The 22101-nt window shown below is 50.3% G+C and overlaps 2 protein-coding genes across 2 annotated transcripts in view; both read right to left on the reverse strand.

Moving 5' to 3' along the window:
- The window catches only part of LOC119101670 (frequenin-1), a gene marked incomplete at its 3' end in the record, with an annotated part of 34742 nt that extends 30529 nt beyond the window's left edge, over positions 1 to 4213 (reverse strand). Inside the window, 1 exon segment of the mRNA XM_037225083.1 lies at positions 3833 to 4213. Coding sequence (XP_037080978.1) covers positions 3833 to 3896 — 64 coding nt within the window.
- Positions 4214 to 8922: 4709 nt separating this feature from the next.
- The window catches only part of LOC119101807 (xanthine dehydrogenase-like), a 25390-nt gene continuing 12211 nt past the window's right edge, over positions 8923 to 22101 (reverse strand). The window contains exons 2-11 of the mRNA XM_037225230.1: positions 21900 to 22083; positions 20827 to 21031; positions 19708 to 19825; positions 19319 to 19430; positions 18361 to 18519; positions 14763 to 15031; positions 13560 to 13806; positions 12070 to 12166; positions 9348 to 9455; positions 8923 to 9183 (exon numbers count right to left, since the gene is read on the reverse strand). Of these exons, the coding sequence (XP_037081125.1) occupies positions 9113 to 9183; positions 9348 to 9455; positions 12070 to 12166; positions 13560 to 13806; positions 14763 to 15031; positions 18361 to 18519; positions 19319 to 19430; positions 19708 to 19825; positions 20827 to 21031; positions 21900 to 22083 (1570 nt within the window). The 3' untranslated portion in view covers positions 8923 to 9112. The remainder of the gene's footprint in view (positions 9184 to 9347; positions 9456 to 12069; positions 12167 to 13559; positions 13807 to 14762; positions 15032 to 18360; positions 18520 to 19318; positions 19431 to 19707; positions 19826 to 20826; positions 21032 to 21899; positions 22084 to 22101) is intronic.

Consider the following 22101-nt stretch of genomic DNA (forward strand, 5'->3'; position numbering starts at 1 on the left):
CACACACACACACACACACACACACACCACACACACACACACACACACACACACACAACACACACCACACACACACACACACACACACACACACACACACACACACACCACACACACACACACACACACCACACACACACACACACACACACACACACGCACTCACACACACACACACACACACACACACACACACACACACACACACACACACACACACACACACACACACACACACACACACACACACACACACACATATATATATATATATATATATATATATATATATATATATATATATATATATCATATTGTGGAGTGTTGGTGGTGTAGTGGTCAGCTGTGCATCTGGGAAACCAGAATGCGGGTTCGATTCCCTGCGGTCGCTCGTCCTTCCTGCCAGGGTGAGAGGTAGGGGACACGATGTAGTATCAGCATCTGAGTGTGCCATAAAGCCCCAATGGCGACGACGACTGCCTCTCGTGAACGAATATTATGTACACCCTTGAATATACTATACGGCGCTCGTAGGGCTGCCAGCTGAAGAGACAAAAATGTCCTCATTTCACGGACTGAATAACTGTTGGGACCATCGTCCTCATCTGTCGTGCCAGTATGACTAGAACGTCTTGGCCAATGAACTCTCAGATCGCCGCCAGGTGTTGTGGAGTTTTGAGAAGGGCTGGACAATGTTCGGTTTTCGGCTACGCCTGCCTCTATGCCGTCTACTCTTCGATGAAGAGCCTTCGATTTTATATTCTTGATACTAATACATCGCCTCAATCCTCCCTTAAACTATGTTCTGATTTGATACGCGTATGACTGAGCTTAACAGCATATGACCAGACCAAGGTATTGTTTCCGCTTCGATCAATTGCGCGCTCTCTGGAGTTTTGGTTAGAGTGCCCCTGGTTTTCCTGGCACCATGGTACTACTCAGCAAGGAGGAAATGCAAAAGCCGTCTATTTGTCTTGGCCAACATTACCATCGTCACAATGTAACGGCACACCAAAACTTATTTCGAAACCCGGTGCGCCCTTATGTAGGAAAGAAAACGCAGGAAGACCATTTCGCTCCTTCAACACAAGTTTTTGAGGGGATGGTTCTAAGCTGACCTGAACAGCAGAAAGGATCGCAAAAGTAAAGTACATCAGTAGTGAACACTCGTTAAAATTTACTTTAATGATACAAGATGCAAGATACAAGATATCTTTACCTAAGTGGATATCAGTCAGAAGTTGGCGAAAAGGTGATGAACAACAGCAGATGACATTTTTTCGTCTGCCTGAAAACAATAGCTGAAGGCAATACTGGGTTTCTGAACCTCGTTTGGTTCAGCAACGAGGCCCACCTGCACCTGAAAGAGGCGTTTTGTTTCGTAACACCCAAAACTGACGGATTTGAACTTCTCGCAGGTGCCAGACACCGCGCTGGAGGGACGGCTGCACTGCCGGAAAGTGACAGCATGGTGCACCATGAGTTCAAGCGGCGTTAGCTCTGAGCTACACGCCCGCCAAGATGTGAAGACTATTTCGCGGTGCGTGTTTTGAAGTCATCCAGAGACGTAGCACCTCATAAAAATGTTGCACCAATTTTGCCTCCTCGATGGTCACATTATGGGTCAGGTCAAGATAACATAGCCATTGAATTATTTGAGTCTAGAGTGCATCAGCACAAATCGTAGCATCAACGGCAAGTTACTGACTCTCAACCAACTTAACATGCCACATCCAAGTTTCGAACACGAACCGCGTTTTGCGATAAATGATGCAGGAAGGTGGGCAATACTACTAATTATGATGAACATGAGGCTGGGAATCGAATAACTTCAGAGTGGCATTGTGACAACATAATGGGTTACACGGGCAACATGCCAAAGTCAAGCCGGGGCAGGCCGAAATCTGCCCGGCAACAGTAGTTCAAACTAAAGTGAATTTGCGCGGCTTCATAGGGAAATGAGTAAGGTAATTGTGCTTGCAGGCCAGTGCCACCTGGCATCCTTCAAAGGAGCACGGTGAACCAATCTGAAAAGCTCATTCTAATTAAGTGGCTCTTTCTGCCGACGCTTCCCAGCTGTGCGAGGCTCATCTGTGGCCGCCGATGTACGCGACGGCCCCACCACGGGCTTTATTCACGCATCCTGGTGCTCTGCGAACGGAATTGCCCGCTTGCAGGGAATTGGCAATTACGTGTTGCAGAGGGCCCCAGGTAGAATAAAATGAAAGACTCGTTTAATCACACGCCGTTTTCGAACAACAGCGTTGGGAATCGATAATACTCCGGGAACACGTGACTGTTTTCAGCGGCAGCTTTGTCAGGACGCGAGCGCTTGTCTGTCGGCCCAGTCTGACGCCCGTCACGGTCAACCAGGACCTGGCTGTCATACAGGACTTAGAGGTCACTGGTCCATTCTATCAGTGACGTCACTTCCTCACGTTACCATACATACCAAACGGTGTTTGCTGGTGACTTTTATGTTGCATGCTATTACGTAGAAACCAGTGGTTGCGGCATGCTTTACTTCCATCCAGCGACTGTGTTAGAGAAACGTGCGCTAATCGAAAATAAAAGCAAACCGCCGAAGGCAGTTTTCCGTGAAATGCTCAGCACGGCTGCCGCTCACTTGCATGGCGCCGGTATTTTTCAGGCGTGCGCTATTTCAACTGCCATGACGCATAGTTTGACATTGGAATTGAGGCTCTTTGATATTAGCTACACACATGATTAAGTCAGCTCACCAACGCAATTACGAACTTTCATGACACAATCTTTGTTCTGCTTCTGTTGGACTAATAAGGCGAGGCTATAATGCTAATTTCCTCTCTTTCTAGATCAAGTTCTTTTTAGCATTTTTGGATGAACCAAAGTTGTAGAAGGAGGTCCTAATCCTTTTGTGAATTCCTAGCTGTTTTTTAGTTGTTAAGTGAACTTGCGAGGAACATTATTCAGATATATAAGACGGCAGTAATAGCCTTGTTGCTCAGAGAAAGGCCTGGATAATGGGGATATAGGTGTGTTGATATTTTTACAGCATGCCTTTACCAAAGTAATAGCAGAAGCTATTATTTGATGCCACTTCTGCTAATGTTTCGATAAAGCATGTTGCCGAAATATCAACACACCTATATTTCCATTTTCCTAGTATTTCTCGGAGGAATGAGGCTATAGCTATCGTTGTACCTATGCTTTTTCTGCTCGATTTACTTCCCTAGCGTGCACGGGTGTTGAGCAGTACTCAGTCGTTGCGAATCCGTTAAACACTGATAGGTCACTTTAACTGCGTGTGGTTTTGTGCTATTACCGTTTGTCTATTTACGTCAGCCCTGTGCTCGGGACAGCAGTATTTCCAGTGCATCCACACGTATTAGGAGATTTCCCGATCGTAAAATCTTAATATGCCAATGAGCTTTATGCGCGTCCAAGCTATTGCGGCAAACGTTCTCTCAGAAAACCATCAGTTTGGATGCATGCGTTCCTTACCCACGCCTATCACGCCGCAAAGATATTCATATCTTTACGGAAGCGGATGCAGTGAAAGCGCGGCTTGTCTTGCATTGTTCCGATAGCTTTCAGAGGTCTTACTTTTGAATTCATTTGCCCTCACAAACATTCAGCTTTGAGACTGTTTGAAACAGATCACTGAACAAATTCATCCAGACGAGCATTTTGACCGCTGAACACACATAAAGTGAATGTTTGGCGGTCACACTTCCACTGGTTTCATTACAAACTTGCATGGGGCGTTACATGTTACCACAGACCGGCCGGATCGCGGTTACATGTCGACACCAGACTAATGCCTCGTCCGATGGCCATGACTAGTACTTACAGTAGGTGACAGTCATCAGTGCCTCCACCGTCTCCCCCTTCAGCTTGGAGTTCTTCTTCCCCATGTCGACGGGGTGGAGTTTTCCGGCTGGTGTGCCTCAGCTCGCTGGTCGCCGCTCTCTCGTGCCTTGATACCGTCCGCTGCTTCTCAACGGGGGTCTCGCTTCTACCCGACTGGTTGGTTTATAGACGGCAAGTTTGCCTGTCACCGGTGGAGAGAGCTTCGACGCTGACTCGACTCACTGCGCTGGTCTAGACGGCGGGGAATCCGCGCAGAGCTTCGACGCCGACTCGACTCACTGCGCTGGTCTAGACGGCGGCGAATCCGCACACCAGCCAATCGCAACCGCCTGGCAGCCCGAGGAGAACGCGGGGCCCCGACCTGCGCTGGACCCGTGGCGCCCTCTGCAGCGAGCGCGCCGTCCGCCACAACACGAGGCGTGACCAGGCCAGGTCAGGTGAGGCGGGGCCGCGTCACCGCGCTGCGCCGTGGGGTGCCGCCGAGCCGGCCGGCCGCGGCTCACGCGTCATGGGAGCCGCCGCTGGCGGGGGGCACAGGGCGGCGGCGGCGGCAGCACTGGCGGAGCGGCTGCCCGCGGCGCCGCCGGCGCCAGTGCGTGCGCCGTGTTCGATCAACCCCGCCGCATCGCTCGTGCGCCGGCAGACTGCGTCGACGGTGACGGGCGACGGCAGGCTCGGCTCCTGCCACCGCCGGTGATGACGGGCGACGATGGGCTCGGCTCCGGCCACCGCCGGCGACTGGGCAGCGCTGGCCCACCGGCCAGCGGGTTGCTTCCGAGTCAGGCGCTTTTGTTGTTCCCTAAGTCATAGCTGCGACCGCTACATGTGTCGTTTAGGTGCGCTTTTGTCTCAGTTTGCGTTACGTGCTACAAGAAGTCCGGCGCGTTGACCCCATCATTCCCCACGGCCCTGGGTTTAGCTGTGCCGTTAGTTAGATGAGTGTTATTCGGGGTCGGAAGCTTAGCTTAGAGATGTCTTGGGACTGATATGCCCAAATTCGTTTTATTACGACGTTTATCTTATCAGCTTGATGTTGTTCCAGGACACATAAAAATCCATCCGATTTGACTGTCAAACGAAACGTCGACCTTAGCTTAGTTCACACTAATTCGTTTGCCTGCGACGAGCCAAACCGCTTCAAAGCTGTTAATCGTGAGTGCTTCGCGCCGATTGGGGTCCCCTGAGTCGATGAGGGCCACTACATCGGTCAGGCACCACCAGCACCGAACAGACGGTTCTGTGCCGGTAAAGGCCTGAGGGTCAGTGACCTGTTCGTCAGTCTGCCAGTCAGCGGCCCATAGTGCTTAACAGGGGTCTTGTGCTGGCAGGGGACCCCAAATCGGCCCGGGGCAGTGTTCCAGGGCACCGGACCTCACATGACAGACGGTCTTTTGTGGCAATCGGGGCCTTCTGACAATGTAAGGAGATAAGATAGCCTACGATGAGGGTACATGAGACAGTGGAACCCCCAGTGTCTGTCAGGGGGTCAGTACCGAATGGGAGGCCCTTCACCACATTTCAGCAAGGGACCGTAAAGCCGAACTGGAGTCTCCGTCAATCGTTGGTCCCCCGTGTCGATGAGGAAACTCTGCACCAATGAGGGCCTCGGCATTGATTCGGGCCGATTGCTCTGTACATATTTTGTATTTTTTACATTTTGTGTTGGCCGACATTGCAGCTACCTGCAAACAGCTGAATTGGTTTCGATATTGTATTATCATTACCACACAAATCTTTCAGTTAATATTTTATATATTCTGAAGCCAGAGGTACAACGTGCACGTATCTTACTCTGCCTGAGGGCGTCATCCTGTGGCATACCAAGTTCTGATCAACATGAATCACTGCAATATCAGTCTAATGCAACTCAATAGATGCCAAGCGTTTTTGTTTTTCAACTTCGGTGATGTGTGTAGGCATCATTTTCGTAACGAACAACAAATGGTAGTATCGCAAGTACCAAAATCGCGGTTAAAGCAACGTTGTCATGCAACGGAAACCCACGTCCGCATGCGATCAACCACGGACGTCATCGACAGTCGTGTCGCCTTTACCAGGATAGATGTGCCCGCTTACAGGACCTACTTAGCGATCGAAGCTAAAAGCAAAGGAGGGACTCTATATAAGCTACAATCAAGGCATGATCAACACTAATCGAAACACATCACCAGAAGCGCTGTCAACCATACGGCCTGATCACCACACTGATCACCCTGACAACCACACGGCCTGATCACCACACTGATCACCCTGACTACCATACGGCCTGATCACCACACTGATCACCCTGACAACCACACGGCCTGATCACCACACTGATCACCCTGACAACCATACGGCCTGATCACCACACTGGTCACCCTGACAACCATACGGCCTGATCACCACACTGATCACCCTGACAACCATACGGCCTGATCACCACACCGGTCACCCTAACAACCATACGGCCTGATCACCACACTGGTCACCCTGACAACCATACGGCCTGATCACCACACTGGTCACCCTGACAACCACAACGGCCTGATCACCACACTGATCACCCTGACAACCATACGGCCTGATCACCACACTGATCACCCTGACAACCATACGGCCTGATCACCACACTGATCACCCTGACTACCATACGGCCTGATCACCACACTGATCACCCTGACTACCATACGGCCTGATCACCACACTGATCACCCTGACAACCATACGGCCTGATCACCACACTGATCACCCTAACAACCATACGGCCTGATCACCACACTGGTCACCCTGAAACCCACACGGCCTGATCACCACACTGGTCACCCTGACAACCATACGGCCTGATCACCACACTGATCACCCTGACAACCACACGGCCTGATCACCACACTGGTCACCCTGACAACCATACGGCCTGATCACCACACTGGTCACCCTGACAACCATACGGCCTGATCACCACACTGGTCACCCTGACAACCATACGGCCTGATCACCACACTGATCACCCTGACAACCATACGGCCTGATCACCACACTGGTCACCCTGACAACCATACGGCCTGATCACCACACTGGTCACCCTGACAACCATACGGCCTGATCACCACACTGGTCACCCTGACAACCATACGGCCTGATCACCACACTGTCACCCTGACAACCATACGGCCTGATCACCACACTGGTCACCCTACAACCATACGGCCTGATCACCACAATGCGTCACCCTGACAACCATACGGCCTGATCACCACACTGGTCACCCTGACAACCATACGGCCTGATCACCACACTGGTCACCCTGACAACCATACGGCCTGATCACCACACTGGTCACCCTGACAACCATACGGCCTGATCACCACACTGGTCACCCTGACAACCATACGGCCTGATCACCACACTGGTCACCCTGACAACCATACGGCCTGATCACCACACTTGGTCACCCCTGACAACCATACGGCCTGATCACCACACTGATCACCCTGACAACCATACGGCCTGATCACCACACTGGTCACCCTGAACAACCATACGGGCCTGATCACCACACTGATCACCCTGACAACCATACGGCCTGATCACCACACTGATCACCCTGACAACCATACGGCCTGATCACCACACTGATCACCCTGACAACCATACGGCCTGATCACCACACTGATCACCCTGACAACCATACGGCCTGATCACCACACTGATCACCCTGACAACCATACGGCCTGATCACCACACTGATCACCCTGACAACCATACGGCCTGATCACCACACTGGTCACCCTACAACCATACGGCCTGATCACCACACTGATCACCCTACAACCATACGGCCTGATCACCACACTGATCACCCTGACAACCACACGGCCTGATCACCACACTGATCACCCTGACAACCATACGGCCTGATCACCACACTGATCACCCTGACAACCATACGGCCTGATCACCACACTGATCACCCTGACAACCATACGGCCTGATCACCACACTGATCACCCTGACACCACACGGCCTTAGGAAAGCATGTGCAGCCCAGGACATGGGGCAGCTTTGTCCCGTAACACTTTTGGTTTGCGCTTGCTTTTTCAAGCCAGGAATATGTTGTATATTTGCTTACATAGCTTAGTCATTAACTCATACATGTCCGCGATTTTCAACAAAATATATACATACCATGTGCTGACCTCAAATGAATGAGCGTCATTGTTTCCAAATTTCGAGATAGGGGAACTGCTGAAAATCGGGAAAACACACTAGGATATGAGTTTTGTTTGCATCGGTAGCAACTGAAAAAGTTCGCGGTACATTGTGCCTTTTGTGAGCTGGCCAAGTTTGACATGTGGCGGCTTAGTGATTTAGATTGCCAAAGATTAACGCATCTTTAGAATCGCGCACACGGATGCACAAAACAGATGCTGAACATGTGCGCCTATGTTCATCCGATGTCCCATAATCCTCACTGAAAAACAAGGCTCTTCCGTAAACAGACCGGGAGGGGATGTGACGAGTACTGATAAATCCTCACACTGATTCGCCGTTTTCATAACGCCAACGCATGTGGGATCGATGCAAAGCCTGTGTCGCTTCCATGCTAAGACCGATCAATTCTGGTGGAAAAACATGAATCGACCTCAACAAAATCTCAAACAACGTATTTGCTGCAACACTGCACTGTTCCCACCAGGCCGGGTCAACCAGCTGTCTATATTTACGAAGCGATGCCATGAAGTAACGTGAAAATCATATAGACGTGCTCTTTTGTTAATTTGAACATATGAACTTGTAGTTGTGCGCTTTTAGCGTATCTTGATGATGTTTATGTATTTAAATATGTGGTCTCCGTTAATGTACCAGCCCAGTTTTTCCGTGCCCGCCGCGCAGTGTTCGTAAAAAACGCTGCTTTTTGGGAACCGGAAAAGCTAGAGGCAGTCTTGTAACGTCAAACACGCGCAACAAATGCTCTGGCCACTGGAAACTCGAGCGCGATTACACAACACGACGGATAAATATCCTCAGAAAGTCTAGGAAAGTCGCATCGACCCTGCCCCACCCCCACCCCACCCTATTCCACCCAATCAGGGCTCGAGCCAGAAAAAGTCGCCGGCAGGTCGTGATATCATCTAAAGAAGTCAGATAATCGTCTGGAAGTACTGGCCACAGTGTTTGCAGCTGCCAAGACGTGCAGTGGTGCAACAGTGGACGATCGCTACACGCAAGCTGCGCACTGTCAGCCAGCCGGGTCGCGAGGCGGGCTGCCGTCTCTGCCTTAGGAAAGGACGAACATCTCGGCGGACGTCTGACAGGCCATCTGGGTATCCTCAACTGTACTGGGTGCGTCTGAAATAGCCATAGCGCAAACTCAGTTTTCTGATGAAAACGAGTCCGTGTGACGAGCGACGTAGATGGCAACGGTCAGGCCGTGCTATCTTCAAATTGCATGAGTTTCTAGCCTACAAATGTGTCAGCGATGGACGGCATCATCCGAGGGCAGCGTGACTTACTGATGGTGACCCAGTCGTTGTGGCCAGAGTCTCTGCGGGCGGCGGCCACCGCCTGCTGCAGCGCCATCAAGCAGACGCTACTCATGCAGACAGCTGGCTCGCCGGTGGCTGCCGGCACGCGCAAGCCGGGTCAACCGGCCGTCCCGACGTCAGCTCCGTACCCGGCATTTAACAGACGGCAAACAGCTGAGCCACTAACAACTAATGGATTAAACAACTAAAAACCACAAATAAAACAAGACATAATTGATGCAACGCGTCTAGGACAACAAAGCAGATTTATCATGGTCACTGTACTATCCACATCAACACAACAGGCCAAGCGAAGGTTGTCACAGGGGTCAGGGTCACATTAACGTCAACAGGCAACACACGTAACAAGCCACCAGGGCCACGAGATGGCCTCTAAACCGAACTGCCTAGCGTCAGTGGGCCAAGTGGTAGGTGAACGACAAGTCGTTTAAGTCAGACTGGGCCAGTGAACCCAGCGAAAGGTCGGTCACATTACATCAACCAGGTGACAGGCCGACAGCGAACCAGAAGGTCAATTTCACCAAGTCAGCCAGGTCAGGGTCATCATATCAGCGAGGCTAGCTTTACCGAAAGGTAATACATCGGTCGGTTGGGCCGCTGACCACGCTAAAATGCCACAAGCATCGTCGCTAGTCCCGATGTACTCATGATGCGGTACTCAGGGGTACGCGCCAACGAAGTAGCGACGGTACTGTCATGGTACGATGGTACAATGGTACATGATGGTAGTGAAGTAACAGCAGGGTGGGCTGCTGGATCATGAGGAATGGATGAGTTTTAAAGGGCTGCTGTTAAATGACATATTGAGCATCCAATGCCATCAAAAGAGCGACACGTAACACGAAGCAGCGCAGTTCAGTGAACGGAGCGCTTGGGTTTTGGAAACAAGTTTTGTCGGCCTTCGCTCAGAACAAACGGCTGGGTTTTGTTTGTCCATGATCTGTTCATTTTATGGTGCATAAACATAAGTCGTGCTCACAAGTGCTGCTTAATGAATAACAGTTTGTCTTAGAACAGCCGCAAACTTTACTCGCCTGCAGGTAGTAGCGATGCAGCGTATGTTCCAAATTACCCATTTTCCCTTCAAAGTACATAACTTTCGTCTCATAGACAGCCTCCGTCGCTCCACGGCACATTGTCACTGGTGACTGTTTTGCCGCCATGTCGGCCGCCACCTTGAGTTTTAGGATCGTCTGAGAATTACTCTTGAATGCCTCAGATTTGGGGTGACCGATAACAACATATGGGGTCCGAACAGGGTCGACGGGCGGCCCATCCCACCGAAACATCTGCTGGCGCAGCTTATCAAGTTTGCTTCTGTACCACCTCATACCACTGATCGCACATCACATCATGCATCGAAGGCAACGTAGCCGTGTAGGGGCCTCCCCGCTACCTCCCAAGGTGGCTTGTAACTCTGGAACCGATATCCAAATGCGCCTCACCTGAGAGCCAGATGGCGCTGGGCGCATGGATCTGCTACATCCTCTCAATAGCCGATCACCGTATCGCGTTCGAGCCTAGTGGCCGCACTTACTTAGGCTAGGAAGCTAACCTTGCATGGGCACAGCTTTGTCAGCGCTGGCTATCCTTTGCGCCGTACTGTGACTGCGTCCCACACCATGTACAAGCATTTTTAGGGTTGTTTTGGAGCTCTCTATCGTTATCTGGTGGGCCTTTGATGTCAACGAAGCCGTGCTCTTAGTCTGCTACGCATCTACCGTGTTTCCGGTTTTTGACAGTGCCAGAATAGCGCTGTTCTGGCCCTGAAAGGTCTTTCACCAAATGCCGTGGCATCACTTTTCCATTAGCTCGTGCGTATGGTAGAACGTTCTGCCTCAGTGTTTTTTAATCTGGGTAAAATCTTGAACTCGGGTCGAAATGTTCCATTAATGCACGCGTTAGCAGCTATAAGGACAACAATGCGACTGAAATTTGTAGAAACTTTTTTGGAGTGCATTTGTTGCTGTGGAAGTTTTGCAGCCACTCGTAGAACCGATTGTTCACAAGTGACATTTGAGGCAAATGGCACATTTCAGAATAAAAATTGATGTTCAGAACGACTAAATGATTGTTGAAAACTGACATGTGAGGTAAAATGACCCATTTCAGAAAAAAACATTACTGTAGATAACGAAGATTGTGCATGCCACTTCCTTGTGACGGCTTGGCTGAATGAAGTATTTAATTAACATTTCATAACTTTCATGCCTTTTCATTATCTAAACGCGGTTTACTCCACGTCAGAGCCATAATTTGACCGAAAGAATGGCTTCAATTCATCTCAATCTCTGTCGCACAGGAGCACTTAGCAAAAAGCAGAACACACTTGGGCCGGAATGGCTTCCAGAGTCTTGGTCGTTATTAAATGTTTGCCCTCAACCTCCGGTTTAAGGCAGAAATTGCAACAGCGACCAAGGCCCTGGATTTTTTGCCGGTCCTGTACGGTATTACATGCTCCACGTACGCTGGGTCAAAACGGGAGATTGGCCGCTGTCGATGACTGTTAGACTGGCATTGCATTTATTCAGCCACAAGAAAATAACACACGCAAAGCCGTTATCTTTGTCGATACCACCTCCAGTCAACAAACAAACGTTCCTGTATTCCAATTCACACCGCAGCCGCTGAAGCTATGCTTCAGCCATTTTAGAAAGCTCTGTAAGTCATCGCAATGTATCCACATTACCTTTGGAATTGAAGATGCCGATGTCGTTTTTATTGTTCTTCAGCAGCTTCACTCTGAAGTCCCTCGGCATGTCCTTGTGCGTTGGTGGGTAGTAGTTCTGCAGTATGCGTCAATATTTACAGCTATGAGTAATAACGATGATAACCGAAAGAAGACATGGCAATAACACAACTACCATTGCGCGCTGTTTGAAGTAGCAACATTCAGCTAACCAGGGAATGAACCAAATGTTTGAGTACGAGAATATGGAGAAATGATTCAAAATTACCCGTGAAATACTCTGAATTATTCTGCATGGTCCAGAATTCACGCTATTACGAGTATATCAACCGAATAGTCTCATGGTAGCCTAATCATGGGTGGGATGAGTGTCTCAGGGCATATTGGAGGTCGGCTATTTTCGGCACTAGAACTCGCAGTGGTAAGAAAATAGTCAGTCAGTGCGCAGGTAGGTACTGGTAGACTTGCAAGATACAAAAAGATCATTTTGTTATACGCTGAAAGAAAGGGATTGAGACGTTTGTGACATGAAATATAAGAAAAGCAGCACCAAGCGCAGATTTTGTATTATTTTTTGCGTTGTAGTACTGTTCTATATCCCTACGCATGACTATCCAAAACTGGTGAAACACAGAGATCATAATGCGTCTCTCATTCGCATCCAGAAAGAGTTTATACGTTTTGCAACTTGCCAAGACACACGCTGACCGCTCAGCCATTCCAACCAAACGACAGCGTGTCTTCACCTTTGTCGGACGAACAACTTCAGCTCGCTTGCCCTTGCTGGTACGTGGACACATGCCACCAGCGTTATCGTTACATAAACGGCAAGAAAAGACAGAGGCTGATATTAACAGCATTACCGATGCAGCCTATGATGTGATGGCGGCATTTCCTGCGATGACATTACACGAAATGTCCTGGTGAGTCGCACCACATGTTTACTTTAAGATGCTGAAAAATTCTGAGAATACCCAAAACATGACAACTATACATCCAGGAGAGGCGTATGTTTTATATGTGTTCTCGATGTGGTCTCCGGAATGCACCGGAATGCACCCATGTCTCCGGAATGCACCGGAATGCACCCATGTCTCCCGAATGCACCGGAATGCACCCATGTCTCCGGAATGCACCCTTAGCGCACGAAGCAGCTATCACAAATGACTCTACTCATCGTATTCTGGGACTGCGAAACACTTTCAGCAGCGCTTGTGCCTATACCGGCCCTTTCTGCTCGCCGTGTCAACATATAAATCGGATTTATCGGTGGACTTTACAATCTGACACATTTTGAAATTTGCTGTTCATGTAAGTTTGCCACGCATGTGGTGTTTGTGTATTGTGATTTATGGTCTTGTATTGACAAAATGCTTAATCCGTGACGAGTTATCAAACCTGTCACTGTCATTGATATTTAAGTCAATACATCACCAAGAAATAAAAACAGCTTGTGGTGGGGCCGATTCAGAGAAAGCAAAGGTCCTTACCCAGGCCCGGTTGGTGAGCTTCTGGCCTGTGGCCGGATCGTAGCGGTGCCGCTCTGTCAGGAACAGGCCCATGCCCATGGCGAAGGAGCCCTCGATCTGTCCGACGTCGACCCAGGGCGAGAGCGACTGGCCGGCGTCCTCGTACAGGTCCACTCGGTTGAAGCGGTTCTCCCCAGTGAGCACGTCCAGCTCCACCTCGGCGGCCGTCAGCCCGAGCACAGAGTACCCGGCCGGTTTGGGTGCCTGCCTGTGAACGGTGTCCGAGCGCCTGCTCAGTCGAACGCTTTCATAAAGTCGCTGATAGGTGGTCGGAGACATAGAGGTCATAGACGTTATGGAGTCGCTGTCTGATAGTCGTAGACATAGAGGGAACCCTTTCCAAACGTCGCGGGACATGTCAGTATGTAAAAAATGCACATCTTCAACTTAAGTGGGCAGTGATGAGGGTGTTTACGGTGTCCATTATCTCACGAGTTGGCACGTTGTTCTGTAGCTCCCAAAGCCAGGCTAGCCCGTGCCTTGCCTGCTAATGGATACACGCTCGCTGTTTTGAGTGTGCCAGCCTGGTACAAATGAAAAGTAGGTTTAAAAAAAACTGGATGTTCTTAAACAAAGCTTGAAAGACGTCCATGCTGGAAATGAAAAACTATCCTGGCTATTAAACCGAGAGCTCTTCAGTATCTAAGAGTACCTCAGATGTTAGGGCCATTTATCAAACCGACAGGTGCAAGGGCGAACTGATATATGCTGGTCGTTGTGACGGCTAGTTCGACGATGATTTGTTCTCGGAAACAACAATTCCAGTAAGCTTGAAGTGATTCTATAGGTGGATGCAAAACCATTTGAGAAAGAACTTGTCACTGCAGTGAGTACTTCTCTTTTCTTAGTGACCCTCCATGTGTCTCACTTTCTCGTTTCCACTTTGCCTTCCTTGTGTTTTCATATTTGTTCAGGAGCTGGCTACTACATGCATTGTTTTGAGAAGCTGATCGATTCTAGGTTTGCGGGCCAAGGGGATGTCTTAACACGAAGCGCACGGTACAACTCACACCAGCAAACACACTTTCGTATGGAATAGGCTATGAGGGTGACACAAGCAAACGCACTCTTGCGTGAGGTGGATGGCGAACACGAAGCCAACACACAACCGCACATGGAGCGTGTGGCTAAGTTGACACCTGACATCAGCAGTTGAGCCCTTACACGCAGTGGGCGCTGAGGTTGACGCCCCCCTTGCCGGAGGCCATCTGGACCACCTGCAGCCAGGGCCGCTGGGGCTCGCCTTCGGCCGCGCGGAACGGCTTCAGTCGCTCTATCAGCTGCTGGCAGGCCGAGCGGGCCGCCATGCAGCACCACTCGCTGCCGATGCTGCCGCCCGTCACGGTGCTGCCGGGGTTGGCCAGCGAGTTGTTCGGCTTGACGGAGACTTGGTCGAGTGGAACGCCGAGCTCGCGCGCCACCACCTGTGCCACCTGGCGGGCATGCCGACGAGCGCAGCTTAGCAGATCTGCCGTGGCCAGGGCGCTACAGTTCCCAGCAATTTCAAGCAGAGAATTCGTGTTATGACGTATACATGACTGACAGCCGAACGGCATACAGTTCTCAGGGCTAACAATACCTGGCGATAGCCGGAAGGCTTGCTGGCCACAACTTTGAGTTCATGTTAACACACCGGACCAGGACGATAGTACGAGTAATACCTTATCGTTGATACTAATTAATTGCTTCAATGCTCATTATCGCTGCGATCAATTTTTTTCTCGAAGTTATGGCGCTGGAAGTTGTCTCAAAGCTAATGAATGTCGCTAATCTCGGTAAGGAAATGCACCTCAAAAGGTTTTCCAGACTCCTCTCTCATTTATGTCGCGCTGAAGTGGATTGCCATCGTACTCATGATATTTGCAAGGTCAGGCCATGCCTCCTTGTAAACCAAGCGCTTTAAATCATAAAAGCACACACTTCATGACCTTGAAAGACCATTCTAACCCCATTCTACCGCCTGCACATATTTCATAAAGATTTCCAACAGCTATTCCACGCCGTCTCCTGCATAATCGTAGCATGCTTGGTTCTTGAGAAAACAGAAGGGTCTATAAGGTGCTAATCAGACCCATTTTACATCATTTCACCTGCAAAAGAGGCGGCTCTCTGCGAAATCGACCCATCCAATACCCCCTCAAATCATGAACTTTGCTGTAGATTGTTAGATGGGATTATCTATGGTACTGAAGTTAGATCTGGTAACTTAAATTCCAACAGGTCTGGGGGGCAAAATTAAGAGCCTGAGGAAAGTCGTAAGTCACTCCGGAACTAAGTCGCCTACGAAACTGAGTATTTGTATTTCCTCAAAATAAGTCATGTTGCGTTTTCTTGATGATCAAGTTATGAAAACGGTTTGCTCTTTTCCTAAACCTCAAATTGAACATGGTAGAAGGCCATGCCTAGGCCAAAAATCGACAAGTAGCACCTTTGCCCTCAGCCTGTCTCAGCGACAAACTCGTTGTAACGGCACACACGCTATGCATGAATTGTTGGATAGTTTTAATAGGCCGCTGAACTTTGCTGGTCAGATGGAAATTCTAAGCTTTTGGCTGGCCGCTATGTGTTTCTAGATAGCTGCCTGCAAATTAACATTTTGTTGAGCAGGTCTATTCACGCAAATAAGCTGGAAAAGACGGCACGCTGCAGTCATGTAAGCAGTTAAATTAATGGCTCATTTTTGGTACCAACGTCCGATAGTTTCGGGAGCAGAATGTGGACGCTCGGCTCGCGATCACAAATTTCGTCTGGGTAACATTGACATAATACTTTTGGCGATCATTCAGCCTAGCTTGTTGATTGACATTATGGCTTAATGGCAAGACATCTTTAGTAAATTTCACAAGCATTATATCTATGTCTGTACTGCGATGGCCGGCAATTTAAAATAGCACAAGGCTTTAACTGGCCGCCGGCAGAACAGATCAGTTAAGCCTCACTAAAAGTATCAGCGGTGTTAACTACAAAAATACCTTCAAATTCAAGCTTCAAACAAAGATGTGAGCATTGCAGCAGTCACTTCAAAACACGTCCAGATTTGGAGGACCCTTCACATTCTCACGCTTTCTTCACTCTCCAATCGTAAAACCGCCGAGTTCTTCCGAGCTTCTACATCTATGATGACGGCCTATTAAGAGTACCAAGCCTGAACAAATGCATGACATCCTCCCCACGGTTTCCATGGTAACCATATGCACGGCGATCAGCGAGGAAACAAAACACAAAGTTAGGGATTCCATCACGCCGTTACTTCTTTCTGAACAACTTACTCGGCGTGACAGGAGGACAGGGGAAGGGGGGGGGGGGGGGCGGGGTGATGCGACGCTCCAAATCCGTAAGATTTTCTGAAATTCCAGTCCAGCATATTGTGCGGCTTCGTTTAAATCTTCAGTTGCCTCTAGGGTATCCATTGCGCGTGTTTTGACACCAAAAACGTGTCCTGGCATTTCTGATTTTGGAGAAGCGAAGACGTTTTTTAGGGGCACTGCAAGACGATCCACTACCGGCGGGGGCGGTGGGCGGCGACCGACGATCCTGCGGGTCGCGCGGAGGGCTGACACTGCTACATTAACGAAGTCCTCCATTATAAATGAAGACTAAGAATAGATACAACTCCTAGCTACTACACTCACCTTTCCACCAAAAATACGCATCTTTATATTTCATGCGTCTACGCCGCATGATTTCGTACACATGGATGTTCAACGCTGAAATAGGTTGAGTTTCAGGAAAATTTGACCACAGAGTTAATCTAGAAGGTTCAATTAACAACATGGGATTTCTTACCAATTGCGAGTTGCTGTTGAGAAAACTCAATGTTTTTTTTTTCTCCGAGGTTCTACCTTTCTAAGTTTCCAAACGGCAGGATGTCACCGGCCCCCCCTATCAGTGTGTGCTATGAAAATCAGCGAAACAGGTTAGGGGTTAAACCTGTCCGCTACCATCTTTTTCATTGCTTTTACACCTGTCGATGTAAAATTTGCACTTGGACTCATATATCTTTCACCTGGTTCACCAGAATGACATATAGATTTGTGAGTTCACACAGATTTACACGGCGTGCTACAACTTTGTTCCTTTTCAACATTAACCCATCCCCATCGGACCACATTACCGTTCACCCGGGCTCGTGTCAATCCTGTTCTGGCTGGAGTGGGGAAGGGGGGGGGGCAGATTCCGACCAACTATCGCACAACTTTCCGGTCACGTGACCTAACTGGAAAACTGCTGAGCCGCGGCGACACTCAGCAGACGTAAGAGCACCAGTTGGGACGCGGCGCTAGTGGCGCCTCCCACAGGCGACGAGACCGGAAACATGCGAGGCAGCGACGGCAGGCCGGGTCCGTCCGAAACAGCGGCAGCATTGCAGCTAGGACGGAAGCTAAATTACATCACATACAGGCGATGCTGGCGTCAACAGACGACGGACTCTGCTCTGCCCTGGTCTGGTCTGGTCTGCTGTGCTCTGCTTTGTCCCCTCTCTCATCCCTCCCTCGTATCTCTCCTCCCTCTCCCTCTCTCCTCTCTCTCTCCCTCTCTCTCTCTCCTCTCTCTCTCTCTCTCTCTCTCTCTCTCTCTCTCTCTCTCTCTCTCTCTCTCTCTCTCTCTCTCTCTCTCTCTCTCTCTCTCTCTCTCTCTCTCTCTCTCTCTCTCTCTCTCTCTCTCTCCTCTCTCTCTCTCTCTCTCTCTCTCTCTCTCTCTCCTCTCTCTCTCTCTCTCTCTCCTCTCTCTCTCTCTCTCTCCTCTCTCTCGCTGCGCTGACCTTGGTGTTCAGGCCCTGGCCCATCTCGACACCTCCGTGGGACACGGCCACCGTGCCGTCGTTGTCGTATATGGAGACCAGAGCAGACATCTTGGCCATTGTGCCGACTGGGTACAACATTGGCAACAGCGCCAGCGACCGCTTACGCCAGCGGTTGGCCTGAAACGGGACAGGGCAAATTGCAATCATTGCAGGGTCAAAAATTACCTGGTCAAACTTGCTGAAATGCACTTCATTCGTGTTTCTGAGTTAATCAAAATCCTTGAATAGATTTTGTAGCAGTATGCCTGGGTGGAGGTAAATGGTTTTTATTCAACTGGGGGGCAATTTCGGCTCCAACGTCAAACATAAATGAGCCAAATCCAGCTGAAATGTTTATTGGGGTGTATTTTGGGTAAGTATGTAGTCATTAGGTATTGGTCCGCACACCGCCAACCTATCTTTCGAAACTACGCCCCTGCTTAGGTGTTGCTACTCAGATGCGATCTCTACCTGGTACCGTTTGTCAAATAGTTCGGCTGGGACCGGGCGAAGATTGCAGAGAATGAGGAGTATTTTATGTCTATTCTCGCAGTGGAACACCGTGACGTTTTGCTTGTTACCGATGCTATTTTAAGTCTAACTTAATGGCCTAAGTCCGGCGCAAAGCTCCACAAGTTTTCTCGGGGGGGGGGGGGGGGGTTCCCTGCATTTCTCTCCGTTCCTGCATTGGCCCAGACCCGAACAGAGCATGTCGAATAAGTACACACTTCATGACAAGTGTCTTATTATTTCATGTCAACTACCGTATGACGAAAGCACAAAGAAGTCCTCGGAAATGTCCCCATAAACTCTCCTCTGGGACCACTACAGATGCACACGCAGATACAAGTCACAGATGCACACGCAGATACAAGTCACAGATGCACACGCAGATACAAGTCCAGTTCATGGCTGTTTACCACATAGAGGCTAATACCTTATTGAAGGCGTTTCTCTCAGCTTTTCTCTGCTTGATGTCGCCTTTATCGAACATCTCGTTGATCATCATGGAGAACACCTTGTTGTCCTGTTCGGTGCCCATTGGCGTGCTACAGCGGAAAATTTTAGTAAGCCTGCCATTTTCAAGCTGATTCGGTGGTTGTTTGTGAACACCTCAAACAAGGCAACGTCAGTTTGATGTAAGTGCACTTTAAACAATCAGATGTAACAAATGCAAAAACCTGATCGATTAGCATAGGAGGCAACTGAACGACGCTTTTATTTTCGTTTATTTTTGCAAGCTTACCTTTTTTGCCTTCATGTTAACCATCGTCAGACACGACATAAATCCCGTATTACACCTTTCACCGTGCTTCCAGTACTTACGGCACTTCGGCAGTGGGGAGAGCGAAGTTTGCCTGTCGCACCTCCCAGGGGTCCTTGTTCAGTTGGTGGGCCACGTGATTCATCACCATCTCTATAGCAGCGATGGCGTTTGTGGTACCTGCGCAAGGCGGCAGGAAATGGAAAGGCATTAATGCGCGTCAAAGACGAATCCAGGAGTATGTTGATTAATCAGGTGATTCGATTAACAGCATGCTACTGGTGCCGGCTACTACAGAAACGGGCAGCCCCTAGTACTTATCGTTGATCATCAGGAAATGGGTGCATCGATTTCCATTAGTTAGGCAGCGTTTCACAGGCGGTGAAGCTATCAAGTGCCGACATTTATAGGAAAACGTTGTTTGGCGTTCAGGCAGCGAAATAGGGCAGGTTTCATCGGTAGCTGGTAAGCATTTGAAGACATGCAACACTGTTCTGGATAGTACAAAATACGAAGAGAAGACTGCCAATGTCACCTTTCTTAAAACCACCTCAGCGAACAGACAGTGAGCCACGCATCATCATCTCCGGCTTATTCAGCGCTCTCAGACGCTGCCGTCGCCTTCTTCGGCTTGTAAGCCGGGTCTCCGCCCGCCTGGCGTGTCGGATGTGTCACTGGTGACCCTCCACTTTACTGACGTGTCGGGTGTATCACTAGTGACTCTCCGCTCGCCTGGCGTGTCGGACGTGTCACTAGCGGCTCTCCGCTCCCCGGGTGTGTCGGGTGTATCATTGGTGACTCTCCGCTCGCCTGGCGTGTCGGACGTGTCACTAGTGACTCTCCGCTCGCCTGACGTGTCGGGTGCATCACTGATGATTCTCCGCTCGCCTGGCGTGTCGGACGTGTCACTAGCGGCTCTCCGCTCGCCTGACGTGTCGGGTGCATCACTGGTGACTCTCTGCTCGCCTGGCGTGTTGGATGTGTCACTAGCGACTCTCCGCTTGCCTGGCGTGTCGGACGTGTCACTAGCGACTCCCCGCTCGCCGGGCGTGTCGGACGTGTCGCTAGCGGCTCTCCGCTCGCCTGGCGTGTCGGATGCATCACTGGTGACTCTCCGCTCGCCTGACGTGTCGGGCGTGTCACCAGCGCAGGGGCGGGACAGCGGCCTGCGGCGGCCGTACCTGGAGCGCGGCAGGCGGTGGACATCGGCTGGTTGGTGGTCACCGTGCCGGGCGTGACGCTCCAGTTGTCCGCGCGGTATACGCTCTTCACCATGTGCATGACGTGGCTCGGCTCGATGAAACTCAGCACCGTGTTGGTGTAACCCGCGTTCGCTATCACGTGCATCTTGAGCCCGTGGATTTTGCCAGTGTCGTCGAAGCCAGCCTGCCGTTTGCGCACTCGGTGATAGTGGTGTAGGGGGCACCGGCGTCGCTACGCTTCTTTAAACAAAATAACCAGCTGTTATTCGCGTGCAATGGAAGGTCTTCACCATCAAGACAGTGCGGACTGGGCTAGGTGACGTTTGGTAGTTCATTCAGAGTGCACATTCATTCATGAATTGTTGGCAAACACAAACGGGAGACGTACAAAAATGGGGCAACCCAAAGTTGTCTGGGCGGGTCGTTAACAAAAACACGTATAAATAGTTCTAACAGATTTTTGCGATCGGGTGTTGAGTCTGAACGCAACATGTTCACAACATGTGCCATGCAACACGGACGGAAATAAGACATGAGCATATGAGCACAGTTACAGCCGTGAATTTACCCAAGAGAGGCACAATAACACATGTCTTTTTCGTGGTCAAATATGCCCAGGAGAGATCCCGTTTTGGTGTAGGATAAAATGGCCACCCACAAGCATCCTAGTCACTGGTAAATCATGCACACGTCGAACACGCGTTATCCAACTGCAACTAGACAATATGGCAAATTATTTCACCTTTGGCTTCCCCGATTCCTACCACAGCTGGAGCCCAGCCGAGGGCCTGGGCGAGCTCACCTCGGTCGAGACGAGGTAGGGAACCCGGCCGAGAGCCTCGGCGAGCTCACCTCGTACGAGACGAGGTAGGGCACCCGGCCGAGAGCCTCGGCGAGCTCACCTCGTGCGAGACGAGGTAGGGCACCCGGCCGAGAGCCTCGGCGAGCTCACCTCGTACGAGACGAGGTAGGGCACCCGGCCGAGAGCCTCGGCGAGCTCACCTCGTACGAGACGAGGTAGGGCACCCGGCCGAGAGCCTCGGCGAGCTCACCTCGTACGAGACGAGGTAGGGCATCCGGCCGCTGCACATGGCGATGTTGGTCTCGATGTCGAGCACAATGCGCACTGGCTTGTTGAGACGGACGGCCGCCAGGGCGGCGGCGGCGGCGATCGGCATCGGATTGGTGATCTTGCCGCCGTAGGCACCGCCCAGACGACGCACCTCTGAGTTGATCCTGCAGGATGATGCAGCC

Source organism: Pollicipes pollicipes, unplaced genomic scaffold, assembly GCF_011947565.3.
Source record: "Pollicipes pollicipes isolate AB1234 unplaced genomic scaffold, Ppol_2.1 Scaffold_4881;HRSCAF=5763_pilon_pilon_pilon, whole genome shotgun sequence".
In the NCBI taxonomy this organism is placed as follows: domain Eukaryota; kingdom Metazoa; phylum Arthropoda; class Thecostraca; order Pollicipedomorpha; family Pollicipedidae; genus Pollicipes; species Pollicipes pollicipes.